We start from the raw sequence: 15,667 nt of genomic DNA, 5'->3' as shown, positions 1-15,667 counted from the left end.
TACCAGTGATGGCTATCCTGTCCCAGAATGTACCATTTGTTAGGGAAGAACGGGGGAATGGCTTTGTCCCTGCTTGTGGGATTCTCATGGGCATCTGGTTGTCCACTGTGCAAAACAGGTTGCTTTATATGGCTCTTCTTGCATGTTCTTCTATTTTCAGGGATGCTGCCAGTTATATCAACTAGACCTTTGTCCAACTTTGAGCTGACTCTTAGCCCTGATGGCACTCGTGTAGGCAATCACAAGTGCTCAAACCTCTTGGATTATAACGAAATTGAAACAACTTACGGATTCATCACAGAGGACACCAAGAACCCAGAAGTGATTGGAGAAACTTCACCCTACCAGTACAGCAGCGCTGTGCGATCTGCCAAGACCTTGCGTTTCTACCGTAACCTCAACCTGGAGGCCTGCCTGTGGGAATTTAACAGCTACTATGACATGTCGGAACTGCTGACCGACTGCAGTGGCTCCATTGGCACAGATGGTCAGGTATGCTGCATGCGTGAAAAGGAAGCCTATGTAACTGAAAAGAAAATGCACTTGAGTTTGCTGCATGAGAACTTGGGAAGCTGCCTTTATGAAAAAACAAACTAATCACCTAGCTAGCCTTATTTGTCCATTTATCAACTCCGAATGGCGGTGGCTATTGTGGGTGAGGTCTTTTACATCCCTCGCTGCCTGACTCATTTAAATGGGCAGGCTCTGCCACTGAGCCCGTCTCTATGGAAGCCATGGGGTGATAATTGAGTTTTACATGGCAGCTGAAGGGTATATTGGCATCAGCTCCATGACTGTACTAACGGGTTTGTGGCAGTGGGATTTAGTTTCCTTTCTTGTGTTTTGCTTTTCTGTGCAATACTTGATGCATTTCCAATACCACATGTGTTGTTATTAATGGTCCATATCTTATAACAGGTTGAGTTGAAACACCAAATAGCGACTCTACCATCGGAAATTAATTTGCTTGGCAAAATGTCATCATTGACATTTTGCAAAATGACATCATTGACCTTGTATTTCTTAAGACATCTCTGTGGCACACTGAAATAGGGGGAGGGGGTTGCACAAGATTGAAAATCAAGGCTTCTTGAAAAAATACTTTTCTTAGTGTTCCTAAGACTCAGGTGCCCTAATAAACTACATTTCCCAAGGAATCTGGTTTCTGGAGCACAGCTATGTCAGGTATAATGAAGCCCCCTGGTGCCAATGTTTGGCATCTCCACTGCCAGGTAGGTTTGGGAGAAAGTGGAGGCTGGTGCCAAGCTCATAATGATCCACGCCAAGATTTCAGAGGAGCTTTGGGAGCAAATCCTTTTAACACATCATGAATATTTAGAAACATTTGGTAAAAGTGAGGAGGGGCTTTCTATTCCCTACAATTCCCTTTATTTCATTCTGTTCAAGTTTCACTCTTCTTAGCGTAACCTTACAGAGACTAATGGAGTAATTTTGTTTTAATTTGCATTGTAATGAGATTATGGAGTCTTGTGTCTGTAATTCCCAGCAGCCCCTGCTGCTACTCTGGCCTGCTCTTCCCTGGCAAACACAGAAGCCTAAGATGTTACATTTTGAGCCTTGTACTTCCATGCCACTCCCTTGGTGGCTGCAAGCTTCCTTCTTTATCTGTCCTATTAAACCACACTCTACTGTTAGCCACAGGTCAATGTGATTTCTGGAACCCACCCAGGTTAATACAGAGCTTGCTAAATCTGAATTGCCTTGTTACGGTACCTTCAGATTAGCTAAAACATGACAGCCTGGCTAAAAACTGGTACAAACAGCTACCTGCTTGTAGTAGCTGTGTCTTGTTTTGTTTTTTAGCTTGCACCTGTGCCAGCTGTGCCCTCTTATGCCAAACAGGTTTCATTCTCATTTATCCAGAGCAGAGCCTGCTATGAACACATGAAGCTAACTTATATTGAGTTCATCATTGGCCCATCCATCTCTTACTAGCTGCAGCGTTCTGGTGCATCATATGGAGATTTTTCTCGACTCTTCTAGCTAAAATATTTGAAATCTGGAGGCAGAGACAGGTCCAGGATTTATTTACTGTGGGCAGAGGGCAGAGGTGGGCAGTTAAGTTAGAAAAAGTAGTTAATGCAAGCTGAGAATTCTCTTATGTTACTTCTGCTCTTCTTAACTATTTGTATTCTCTTGAAATGTTGCCACTGTAGGCCCTTTGCTGGTCTTGGGGCCCAGGCAAATGCCTGACTTTGCCACCTTCTGGAGTCAGTCCTGAATGGAGATGCTGAAAGTTGAAGCTTTCTGGGATTTTTGCATACAGATAATGTGCATGTCCATTGAGATACGGCCCCTCCCTGATGATCACAGAACTCCTTTACAGGAATAGTGGCCGAATGTAGGTTTTGCTTCTTCCACACAAGTTTTACATTCCCATTTGCTGGGCTCCAAGAAACTGCCACAAACAGCATGGCAGTCATGTGCAGTGACTCTCAAATACTTTGCATGACCTCATTAGAAACACTACTGTATTTGATTTATGACAAACACTGCTCACCTCAGTAACCAAGATGGATGTGGAATGGGAGCTCACTGCATAAACGGCACTGCAATAACACGGACATCGCAGTCACTTGCTGGGCAGGCAAGAGTGAGGTCTGGCACACAGTGTGCTCCTGGCAAGGGAATGATATACTGATTTGCACTAATACAGACACAGTCTTCTAGAGATCCCACATGTGAAAACCAATGAATGATTGATCTCATCTATCTTTAAGCTGACTCATTCCCAACTTAAATCTTTACAACATTCCCTTGATTAGTAAAAGCTGATGGGTAACTCAGCATCTTGTATTGAAACCAGCTATTATTGTAAAACTGTAAGCAAAGCAAAATGAACAGTGTCGAAAAACTCACTTGTGCGGTCATGTTGGCTCATACCACACACAAAGGTTTCTAGTGGTTTCCCTGCCCCCTCTTTAAAATTCATGACAGTTGTAGCAAAATAGTTCTGTATGTAGTTCAGTTTGGTTGTTTCCAAATGCATATGCTCCTGTTAGTCACCTCTGCCCAGCCACCCCCATCTGGACTCTGCTCATTAACACAGCCTCCTTCTAGCAGCACCTCTAGAAAACACACACAAGGGTTTAGGATCTTGTAGCTTGAAGCTGCCTAGCAACAAGGCTTGGACTTTCACAAAGGATTCCCAGACTCAGAGGCAGGCACGTTCTATTTCATATGCAATTAAGTTAATCAGTAGGACCATAACATGATGCTCGTTGGTGAGCATACATGATCATCTGTTAAACTATGTGGCACTAGAAGTTGCATGCTATATGTGTACATTGGATTTTTGTGTGAAGGACATAAACCTTTTTGCCACATGATAAGCCCTTATCCTTGAATTTCAAAAGCCCCTTTGCCATGAAATACACGTGGAGCCACTTTCAAAGAGAGAAGCAAAGATTTCCATTTATGTGCTGCTTAAACACAAGTAAAAGATGCCTGTGTTGATAGCACATTCATTGCAGCAGGTATCACTGCAACGCGGAATTTTATCTTGCAAGTTCAAGGAAGATGAAATATCACATTGTAGTGAATGGGTGAACATTATTCATTCATTCATTATTTTAGTTGTAGTAGTCATAGCACAACAACAAGAAGAAAAACATAACAATAAAAGAAAATAACTGTTCAGTGATTAAAAGCAGCAGCAGAAGTATTTTTTCAACTAAATTCTGGACCGTCTAGAGGGCTTGGGAGCTAGGGACACTGTCATACAGTGGTTCCACTCCTTCCTCCTGGGCCGTGTTCAGAAAGTGGTGGTGGGGGATGAGTGTTCAGACCCCTGGGCTCTCACTTGTGGGGTGCCTCAGGGTTCTGTCCTCTCCCCCATGCTTTTTAACATCTATATGCAGCCGCTGGGAGAGATTATCAGGGGGTTTGAGCTGGGTGTTCATCAGTATGCAGATGATACCCAGCTCTACCTCTCTTTCAAATCAGAACCAGTGAAGGCGGTGAAGGTCCTGTGTGAGTGTCTGGAGGCAGTTGGAGGATGGATAGTGGCTAACAGATTGAGATTGAATCCTGACAAGACAGAGGTACTGTTTGTGGGGGACAGGAGGCGGGCGGGTGTGGAGGACTCCCTGGTCCTGAATGGGGTAACTGTGCCCCTGAAGGACCAGGTGCGCAGCCTGGGAGTCATTTTGGACTCACAGCTGTCCATGGAGGCACAGGTCAATTCTGTGTCCAGGGCAGCTGTTTATCAGCTCCATCTGGTACGCAGGCTGAGTCCCTACCTGCTTGCAGACTGTCTCGCCAGAGTGGTGCATGCTCTAGTTATCTCTCGCTTGGACTACTGCAATGCGCTCTACGTGGGGCTACCTTTGAAGGTGACCCGGAAACTACAACTAACCCAGAATGCGGCAGCTAGACTGGTGACTGGGAGCGGCCGCCGAGACCACATAACACTGGTCCTGAAAGACCTACATTGGCTCCCAGTACGTTTCCGAGCACAATTCAAAGTGTTGGTGCTGACCTTTAAAGCCCTAAAAGGCCTTGGTCCAGTATACTTGAAGCAGCATCTCCTCCCTCATTGTTCTGCCTGGACACTGAGGTCCAGTGCCGAGGGCCTTCTGGTGGTTCCCTCACTACGAGAAGCCAAGTTACAGGGAACCAGGCAGAGGGCCTTTTCGGTAGTGGCACCCACCCTGTGGAATACCCTCCCACCAGAGGTCAAAGAGAACAACAATTACCAGACCTTTAGAAGGCATCTCAAGGCAGCCCTGTTTAGGGAAGCTTTTAATGTTTGATTTCTGTATTTTAATGTTTTGTTGGATGCCGCCCAGAGTGGCTGGGGGAACCCGGCCAGATGGGTGGGGTATAAATAAATTATTATTATTATTATTATTATTATTATTATTATTATTATTATGAGTAAAATTTAGTTGAAACAGTCATGCAGGTGGGAACCCTGGCCTGTTGGTCCATGGAGGCTTAAAGATGTCTTCCACCTGTCAGGAGTCACTGCTCTAACACCTTTGTGCATGTAGTAAGCATGTATAATGGGCTAGACAAGAGCATCTTGAAATTTTTGTTGATGATAATTGAAATAAAATTAGGATCATTTACTTGCCATATCAAGGTTGGGAAATCTGTGGCTGCCCAGATGTTATTAGACTCCAGCTCCCATGGGATGATAGAAGTTGGGAATCCAGCATAATCTATAGGGCAAGTCAGTAAGGATTTGAGTTGCATTTTAATTTTGATCAAAGGCTGGGGGACCGCTTTTATTATTGGGTGTTTCTTATTGTTTGGAATTTGAGAAACATGATTTGTTATCAATGCTGAAAGTTAAGTAAAGGGGAAATGGGGAGCAAGCTTCAGTTTAACTTCCCCAAACTATCTGCATTGTTGTTTCTTGAAATGACCATTTCACTGAACAAGAGCTTAATCATTACCCATTCACTTCCAGAAAGTTGGACCGGAATGCACTGGAGGTCACAAACGATTGTGAGACTGTTAGTATAAACTTAATCCTATAATAGCTGTAACTCCAGATTACACTTTGGGATGACTGTCAAGTCAATTCCAGGGTGTTTTTGTTCTTTGCCAGGGTTGCACCCTAGAAGCCAGCAAGAGTGCCTGCCTGCCTGCCTGCCTGCCTGCCTGCCTGCCTGCCTGCCTGCCGGCTTGGATTTGATCCCTGCTTCGTTCTCTCACACTTCAACACAAGCTGCAATTCATTCATAAAGCATCAAAGTGGATTTCTAATCAAAGCCAGAGAAGTTTGTTCAGGAGCCAACATGTACATACACACACTCAGAACATCTGTCAAACTCAGCAACTCAGGACGGAATGAGGATGAGACTTAATACCATTCCCAGAATGGTTGTGAAATTGACTTTTCAGGATGCAATCTGAACATAGCATAACCAAATACTATGGTGTTTTGCAGGTGTTAAATCTGGTCCAGTCGTATGTGACTCTGCGAGTGCCCTTGTATGTCTCCTATGTCTTCCATTCCCCGGCTGCTGTTGGAGGCTGGCAGCACTTTGACTTGCAGTCTGAGCTCAAGCTCACCTTTGTGTATGATACTGCCATTCTTTGGAAGGATGGCATAGGAAGCCCACCAGAAGCTGAGCTCCAAGGTGATTTTGTTCAGTTCTTATTTAATTGAAGCATTTTTACCTCACTTTTCAACTGAAATAGGGTTTCCAGAATGGCTCACAAAGACCAATAATGGCAGCCCCTGCCCCTGGGTTTACAATGTTGAGTACATTTTGCTTTTTTATTATTACTACAAATAATTTATTCATCACCTTCAACACGCTCTGTGTGCTCCTCCAAAACTGTACCAGTATATTGTTTTGGCAGGGGAAAATGAAAATTTGGCCCATGTTTGCAAATAGAGTTATTCCACTGAAATCAAACAATCTGAAAATCACAGTAAACTGGGATGTACGTAGCATCTGATATTCTCAAATGCTACAAGTGGCAAAGCTTTAATACCTTTTTGTATATAGTAATGGCAATGGTTGTTTGAATTTAGGCTCCCTCTACCCAACCAGCATGCAGATCAATGATGAAGGGCGGCTTGTTGTCTACTTCAGGACTGAGATTCGATTCAGAGGGCAATTTGTGATGTCCCACCCAGGTAAGATTAGCTTTTTGCTTTACACCTTAGGTATGCAATACATCTTAATAATCCTCCTTATTCTTTTTGGTGGAGATTTTGTTTTGCTTTTTGTGATCAAAGAGAAGTGAAATATTTCTTTTCAGAAATCATAGGGAGCCCTTGTGTGCCACTGTGTGCTGGATGGCAACATTCATTCCATCATAAAAACGTGTCCTTCTCCTTGACAGGTACTTCTTTGTCGTCAATGGTGATGTCTGCTGATCACCCTGGCCTCACATTTACACTCAGCCTTTCTCAAAGTGAACAAACCTTCCACCAGCCTATGCAGCAATGGAAATTTGTCTCAGATTTTGCTGTGAGTGCCAACAATGCAGTTTTCTGTAGTACCTTTTGAGGGGGGCGGGGAGGCTTGTGGCTGTTACATAATACATTGTTCTTACAACTCTATGATTGGTTAAGCTGATAGATTGTGTGTTCTCCAAAACCAATACATCTGCGTATTTTGTCCAGCATTTTGCTACCCAGCAAGCTTCATGTATGGACATCACTCCTCCAAATTCAACACCATTACAGTGTCCCCTGCTGGGCACTAACTATGGAGAAACTTATGCCCAATTCACACAGTGCCTCTTGGAATCTGGAATGTAGAATTTTCTCAATTCCCAAAAAAAAACCATCAATACTTTTTATTCTTTATTAACTGAACTGGTGTTTTCTTAAGTATTGAATTTAAACTTTATAGTATATACTTATTGTAGTTCCTTTATTTTCATATTTTTTTGGTATGGGGTCCTTTGCTTTGTATGTATTTGGGTTTTTTAATTTATTTTGTAAGCTACTTCGGGCTTCCTTTTGGGGGAGAAAAGCGAAATGCAAATTAATGATGAAATAGTGGAAGATTTATATACCAAAGAGATGTCAGCCTCAACATTGGTTTCGAATGAGAACTTTAGTCACCTGTGATTCTTACTGCTAGAAGGAAAGTCATAATAATGGTTTCACCTTAATTGAAATATAAAATACCTGCCAGCTCTGGATACAGACAGAAATGAACACCAATCTTTTAAGCCCTTTCTTGAATCCTAAGCATATCCAGCCCTAAGCATGTTTGCTTAGAAGTACATCCCATTGAGTTCAATGGGGTTGCACTTTAGGATTGTAGGATAACAAGAAGAGTTGCATGATGTGGGTGGGTGTCAGAATCAGTCGGTCAACTGCTGAGTAGAAACAGCTGATGCTCTGCTCAGAAGCACCCACCATGTTTCTTAAAAAGTAGATGCCCAAATACAGATGAATTAAAACAGCCAAGTGAAGCAGTAATATGCTAAAGAGTCCATTGATGAATGTTGTATCTTTTTGTTGTTATATATATGTGTGTGCATGTATTAAACTAAAGCTCTTTTAAACAAAAACTATTCATATTCTGATCTTGCACCCCTTATTGTAGGTACGTGACTATTCGGGTACTTACACTGTGAAACTTATCCCCTGTATTGCTGCACCCAGCCAAGAATATACCCAGCCTGTCATTTGTAGCCCCCGGGAGCCAATCACCTTTGATCTAGATATCAGGTTCCAGCAGGTAAAACCTCTCTTGTGTTTAATGCTCTCAACAAAGTATTTTGACTGCATTTATCTGGCACATCATGCACACTCCCATGGCAATTAAATTGAACTAAATTGTTTACTTGTGCAGCTCATCAGCCGTAGAGGCTGAACTAGTTTTGCATACTGTATTTTTATTTTCCTCTGACTTAGAAGAGCTGGTCCTGAACATTTAAAAATCCACCAACTTGGGGTGAAGAGTGGGGAGCAGAATTAATGTTTAAATTTACAGATGTTTAAAGTGGGCTGTATCCAATCGCGACTTTGAGCTAGCCAAAGCACCAGACAAGAAACCCCATTTTGCCATATTTCTCCTTGCACTAAGCTGCTATTGGATACAACCAATCTTCTTGGCTATTGACTGCAGTGCTAAACTTGGGTATGGAATTTGATGTCCCACTTGAGTCAAGCCTGCCTTTGAAAACCACAGCCCTGTGATTTAGGCACACTTATCGGTGTGTGACATCAGTGCTATGTTGGCTGGGAAGGATTGCGGATGGGTACAGGGAAAGAGTGGAGCTCATTTGACATGCCCACCACTTTGGGCAGCAGCTCCATGTCCCTTTCCACTCTTGAAGTAGAAGAGAGGGCACTTCAGTGAAGAGCTACTAGCTAGCACAAGAGGGCTGTATTATAGTAACTGATTTGGACTGTACCACTGATGGCGTCTTGCTAGTCCTTGGTCTCTCGTTTTTAACCAGCTGCATTGAGCATCAAAACTAGCCCAGTCCTTTAGTGGTTTGTGAGCGTTTGGCCCAAAATCCTTCTCCTGGAAGTGCCATAAGATGGGAGGGATCAGCCAAGATTTAAAAGCTATACCGAGCCTAATGAATGGGAAGAAAAGGGGCATAATTCATTAGTAGTGGTTTATTTGTAGAAGCCCCCAGGATCCATGCCCAAATCACCAGTTAAAGGAATCAAGGAAGGAAGTGGTGGGAAGGATCTTAGCCTGAGTCTTCATTCAGAAGCTATTGCTGTTCAGCACAGATAATACAAGCCTAGGTGGACCACTGGTCTCACTCAGTATGGTTGTCTTCAAGACTTCTGCACTATATTATGAATAAAACTTTCTGATTAAAGTGTGTTTCTTCTAATAAATGGGTTAATGGATTCAGTCTACTTGCACAGACTCTGCTCTTGTGCAAAGAGGTTGTTGTTATTATTTCCATTTCTATACCGCTTTATATTTTTAAGAAGAAAAATCTCAAAGTGGTTTATGCCTACATTAAAACATCAGATAAAACAATCCAGAATAAAACATTATGAAATAAATTCAAGTATACAGTCAAAGCAACATAATTAACAGGAAACTAAAATATTATTTTAAAGATTTCAAAAGAAAAGTTACTAAAGAAAGTTAAATATAAAATACACATTTAAAACAGTATAATAAGCTGTTTTGAATTTGAAGGGCTAAAGCAAGCAAGCTGATGTTGAGCAAGCACCAGAAAGAACTGAAATTGAGAAACTAATAGCTGAATTTCAAAACAGTGATTCTTTTTCTTTTTATATAGGTCAGTGACCCCGTAGCAGCTGAATTCAGTCTAAACACCCAAATGTTCCTGTTGTCGAAGAAGGACCTCTGGCTATCTGATGGCTCCATGGGATTTGGAGAAGGAACTGATGTTGCATTCACAGAAGGCAAAAAAAAAGCTTTACTCTTTATATATAGATGCTGGCATGATGCTACTTTTAGCATCCTGTTAGGATCAATTGATATTCTTTCTTCTTAATATTATTCTCTACCTTTGACTAATGCTATGATTTCATAGTTGAGAATGTGAAAAGGGAATAGAAAAAGGAGGTGTATTTTGAAGGAAGAAGATGCTTTAATAAAAGTTACCAGGAAAAATAACTCTGGTTAGGCTTCAAGGGTGTTTTAAAGGGTGGTTGTATTTAAGAACAATTTCTTGAGTTTCATAGTTATTGAACAAAGTGTCCCTGAATGAAATTGCTATTAGAAAGTATGATTCATAGTGTTCTTAATGCGTTGCCTACTCAAAGTGTTGCTAGGAAAACAAAACCATCTGTTTGATCAGTACTTAATTAATATCTATTATGCTGAACACCCTGGGCTTGTGGTTGGATGTGGGTTGCCCCCTAGTGAGGAAAAGTGGGGTTGCACTCAACAAGTCCTTACAAGATGGTTGTATCTCTGAGAACTGTAGAGAGAATGCTTAACTAGGATTGATGTGAAGTCATTTAGCAAGATAAGCTTGTGCAAATTCACTTAAAACATTAGTCAGCACAGTAAGTGAAAGCCTGATTCTACCACCCTGATTGCAAAGTTACTTTGCTAACCAAGTAAGGTTAGCACCATTGCGTACATCATGCAAATTGAGCATAATTGCTTTATTATGAACAATTTTATTCTGCTTGACATGGGGGCAATGAGAAGTGAAGCACCACTTCCTTTTCTGCTCTGGTTTCTTCTTAGCAGACATCACTTGCACATTTTAAAGTCCAACTTTGCTGACAAGAAGCCTAAAAAATTGCATATGTACAAAATAAGAGATTCTCGGAATGCTTAATTCTGCACATTTCAAATTCTCTGCAAGAGCAATATGTTAGTGGAGTTATGAGATGCAAATGGTCCAGTTTAACAACTGGGGGGCGGGGTTTGCAGGGGAGAGGTTATGAAAAGAATGTATTTAAACCTTCTCACTACTAAAAAAACAAAAACCAAACCCACCACTTTGGTATCAGAAATGCAGTGGTTTCAGTTGGATACGTACAGCACGAACAGAGATTTAAGGGTTCCTGGTTTCAGAACTCAGTGACCCATGCTTTCTAGACAAGGTGTGAGGAACCTTTGGCCCTTCAGATGTTGCTGAACTTCAACTCCCAACAACCCCAGCAAGCATAGCCAATGGCCAGAGGTGGTGGAAGTTGCAGTTCAGCAACATCTGAAGGGCCAAAGGTTCAGAACTTGCAGCTAGTTCAAAATACTGTGGCTCACCTACTAATGGAAGTCACATTAATAGAGCCTATCTTGCAACAACTTCATTGGCGCCTGGTATCTTTTGGCCTTTAAAAAAAAAACGGAGTGGAGGACCTAGATCTTTGTTGGATTGCCTTCCCCATTATCAGTCCACCTGTTCACATTTTCATCTGAGACTTCTCTCCAGGTACTTCTGCTTTCTGAAGTGCAGCAGATGGTGACATGCAAGAGCCTTTTCTGTGGTGGCTCCTCACTTCTGGAATGCTTTCCCAGAGATGTTCATAGGGTGCCTGCCTTATCAGGGGGAAAATATTCTACCCCCCCCCAACTTCTAAGAAATATTGAGATCTTTGTTTATGCTGTGTTTTAGGATACCGGGCTTTATTTAAAGTAACACATTTTATTTTATTGTATGATTTTTTAATTACAAAATAATGTTATTTTTTTCTATATTGTATCTTATTATTTTTCTGTTGTCTGCCCTATGGGGTCTGATTGTGTTTGAGGTAAGGGGTATCAATGGTATTCCTAAATAATTTTTTATTAAAATATTTCTAGGCTCTGAAATCTATGTTCGTGTCATGGTGGATCCTGTCCAGAATTTAGGGGATTCTTTCATCTGTAACATTGAGAAGGTGTTTTTGTGCACTGGGGCTGACGGGTATGTCCCCAAGTACAGTCCAGATAACAAGGAATATGGTTGCCTAGCAGACTCGCCTTCCCTCTTATACAGATTCAAGATTCTGGTATGTACCATGGTACACTACAGCACTGTCCGAATACAAGTAGTTTGAAATCCTGAATGTAATGTACCAGTGTTGGTTTCTTTGTCTTCTAGGATAAAGCTCAGCCTGATACCCAGGCAAAAGTGTTTGGAAATATGGCCTTCCATGCAAAACTTGCCGTTGATCATGTAGATGGTTATCCTTTGGTAAAGCAGCCAGGGTCTGATGGATTCAGCATGTTGTCGACTCCGCTATTCCAGGTAACTTCTGAGAGGAATATTGTTCCAGAACTCTTGTTATGTTGGAAACTAACTTCCTAACTAGCAAGGTATTTTTCAAAACTACTGCAGTTTTTCGAAATGCAGCCTTATTTGTGTGTTCATTGCAGAAGAGTGATTATATATATATATAAGTGTTCTGGGAATTTTGTCAAAAACGTTTTTGCTTTCTTTGTTGCCACATAAATTTACATGAAAGACAATTTTTGGCACCATCAATCCAAACCTATTTATGATGAAATATTTTTTCATGTCAGTGGAACTAAATAAATAAATCAGTTAAATGTTATTGATCAAGGGATGCATAATAATCCTCACCTTAAAAACCTCCTGGAATAGATTGTAAACATTTCATCTTAAGTGACTGTATACAAAACATGTTTTATGTTTGCATACTGTGTTGTCAAAGTCTGCCCCCCTCCCATACAAAATAGCATTGTCATGTTACTTTTTGTCAGGAGCAGTACTCTGGGAGACAGTCATTTTTGAAATCTTGAGCCCCAGAGAGATTAGGAGGCATTTAGCAACTTAATTTTGCTTAAAGTTGTCCTGTGTGTTTTTAATCTTAACAGGTAGCAGCAGGTCGAGAATGGTACATCCACACTATCTACATGGTTCGGTCACGTGAGAATGCCCACAGAGGCCTTGGAAAGAGAAGTGTTGAGTACCATCACTTTTTATCTTCAGCCAGTGGAATCCCAGGTGCTACACATTCTGGGCGCAGTCGGAGAGCCATCTTGGATGCCCCTACGCTTGCACAAGATATCAGTGCAGATAAGAATAGAGGCACCAACATCCAGCACATAGCTCTTGACCGGTCTAACAAAATTGTTATTGACCAGAAAGATTGGTCCCTGCCAGGTAAACCATACGAGAAGCCGGTCCTGGAAATTACTGGAAGCGACATGGAAGACAGGATTGTACCTATTGTCGGAGGTGCAGCTGGGTTGCTGCTTCTGATCAGCACAGTTTTGATTATCATCCTCCTATTGAAGAGAAAGGGACGTTCTACTAATGGGAAAGCAAATTCCTGCACTGGCTATTCCAGCAGTAATGAAACTGTGACCACGCGGCACAGCAGCAGTGATAGCTCTGAAGTCTAATTACATCACAAAGGTGAGGGTTGTCGTTTGAAGATACTTCATTTCATCATTAAAAAATGGTATTGGGGGGCTGTGTTTGCACAGACTTGGGAGCTGCCGTGTTGGTGCTAGGTTGTGTGAGATTCCAGCATACAAAAAGTGTAGCAAACAAGATGAAGTGTGTAGAAGTGTGAGTGCTTTATTTATAACTTAACTTCCTCCCCACCTACCCAGGAAAACAGGATGGATTCCTGGAATAAACCTAGCTTTCCCCCTTTCTTCTTCAAATGGTGCTAAAATAAATAAATCATCAGCTAGCCTTACCTACCATCATGAAAGCCTGGTGCTCCTCAAAGGGATATTGATTTCCCTTTTGTTTAACTTGTATGATGTCTAGTTATAACCGTCTTGTATATGGAAAGGGGTGGTGTGAGGGAGAATGAGAGGGGTCAGAGTTTATGAGATAGGGTAGAAGAAAAGTATCTGTAATTAAATCTCAGAGCAGAATTGTATTGTCCGAGTGGCTGAGAGATACACTGGAAAAATGGAAAGCTAATTTAAAGAGTATTTCCCAAATGGATTTACCAACAGGTATTACAAACATACCTTAATACAAGACCCTAAAGCTGACGCGTCCTTAGTATTTTATCTTGCCTTTTACAATAACCCTAAATTGTTACTAGATGGCCCTTCCTTTTGTCCGCCTGCAGTTAGTAAAATGTCCATTAGCTTGGCAAATTTTGTAAGATATTGTGAATAACAAGACATTTATATCCTATAATTTGTTGTCAGATTCATTGAGCAAAAAAATAACTAATCCAGCTATGTAATCTCCGAACCATCAAATGCAGCCACTACAGTATAGGAACTTGGAATCATTACCACCAAATATTTTGGTAAAGGGTTGTGCATGGTTTCTTATTTGTGTGAAGCAGCACCGTGTGGTTCAGGCTGTTCTGTTCCATGTCAGGTAACCCTTTACCTTTGCCCACATTTTTGAAAGAATATTTGGCACTGGTCAGCATCTGACAGACTCAAATTGCTGTAAAATGAAGACAGTCATATCCATGACAACTAAATACAGCAACCATCTCAGTTTGCCATACAATTATTCAAGCAGTGAGTATATATAAAACTAAAACTGAAGTTAAAGGTTCATTTATTCTACATGCAGCTTTTGTAAATTTCATGCATGAATCTTTCTGCTGAGCATTGCCTACAGCTGAGATATTGGGTTCAGACAAGGTCTGTTCACTGGCAATTCAAATATGTTTACAGCAGAATTTTATGCATGTTTACTCAAAAGAAAGTCATAATTTTTATGAGACATTTTCACTTTTATTTTGCTTATCTATTAAAAGCTTTTTTAACCATGAAAAACTTAAGTACCCATACTTAATTGGTCAGATTTTTTAACAGATAAGAGGTGGTGCCTATTTTAGAAGTATTTGCTTTTTCATTCAGGAGGTACAAACATATATGCAATTAATTAAAATTTCCTTATTGACTTAACAACACTGTTTACAATGTTCAGTTATGTGCTGGGGGGGGGGGGGGGGTTTAAAGAAAAAAACCCTAACTGATAAAACTGAAATGGGAAAGCTGTCAATTGATAAATCTGCCTTCTACAGACTAGTGAGCATACACAAAATGACAGGGCTACAGGCTAGCCCTCAAAACCTGGAAATTGAGCTTTACTATGGCAGCTGACCTCAGATACTTCATTTAGCCACTGTGGCACAGTAGACTGCAGCAACCTTTGCAAAGGAGAACAGTTACTATGTGCTTAAAAGCCCACAATCCTATACCCATTTATGTAAGATGTAAACCCCATTGAACTCAGGACTTAACAGTGCAATTATCTAAGCTTGCTTGGAAGTAATTGATGCTATGCATTTTAAACTAAGGTGGGGGGGGCTGCTCCTCCTGCCTACCTGGGACCTGTTTCTTCCAGAGTGCAAGGGAGGGCAAAGCAAATTAATCCAGCAAGTCCCACCAACCAAGTCTCTCTATTGTTGAAACATCTGCTTCAGCATCCCAAGTTGCTGAAAGGGGCTAAAATGCAAGTATTCCTTCATTACCTCACCTTCTGTGTGCCCTAGCTGACCAGCTCCTTTCTTGCTTTTATAGAATCAGATTAAAACACACATTTGACACTGTTGTATATTTCTGCAATATGCTTATGCTACTTGTTTTTCAGATATGAGCAAAGCCAGTTCAGGCAAGCACTGAAACATTATCATTGAATTTGTCCTGTTGCTTATACGTTCTTATAATTGTGACCTTACACTTTTCATTGTGAAATTGCCAAAACATTTTATAAAGGTTTTTTTCTTTCATATTTTTGTGTGTGAATTACTTGTCTTCCTTACGATTCTCATGCTGTATTACCCCTGAATAAGCTGGTCAGTTCAAGCTAAGTTAAGAAAGCCTAG

The 15,667-nt window shown here is 41.2% G+C and overlaps 1 protein-coding gene across 1 annotated transcript in view; it reads left to right on the top strand.

The window, feature by feature from the left end:
* The window catches only part of FREM3 (FRAS1 related extracellular matrix 3), an 87,426-nt gene extending 71,852 nt beyond the window's left edge, over positions 1 to 15,574 (top strand). The window contains exons 16-24 of the mRNA XM_035112018.2: positions 161 to 492; positions 5,921 to 6,113; positions 6,515 to 6,619; positions 6,829 to 6,956; positions 8,049 to 8,183; positions 9,721 to 9,847; positions 11,706 to 11,893; positions 11,986 to 12,132; positions 12,723 to 15,574. Of these exons, the coding sequence (XP_034967909.2) occupies positions 161 to 492; positions 5,921 to 6,113; positions 6,515 to 6,619; positions 6,829 to 6,956; positions 8,049 to 8,183; positions 9,721 to 9,847; positions 11,706 to 11,893; positions 11,986 to 12,132; positions 12,723 to 13,253 (1,886 nt within the window). The 3' untranslated portion in view covers positions 13,254 to 15,574. The remainder of the gene's footprint in view (positions 1 to 160; positions 493 to 5,920; positions 6,114 to 6,514; positions 6,620 to 6,828; positions 6,957 to 8,048; positions 8,184 to 9,720; positions 9,848 to 11,705; positions 11,894 to 11,985; positions 12,133 to 12,722) is intronic.
* Positions 15,575 to 15,667: the final 93 nt, after the last annotated feature.

Source organism: Zootoca vivipara, chromosome 9 (assembly GCF_963506605.1).
Source record: "Zootoca vivipara chromosome 9, rZooViv1.1, whole genome shotgun sequence".
Lineage (NCBI taxonomy): Eukaryota > Metazoa > Chordata > Lepidosauria > Squamata > Lacertidae > Zootoca > Zootoca vivipara.
Note: the sequence above shows the minus strand (reverse complement) of the source record. Positions and strands in the feature narration are given on the sequence as shown.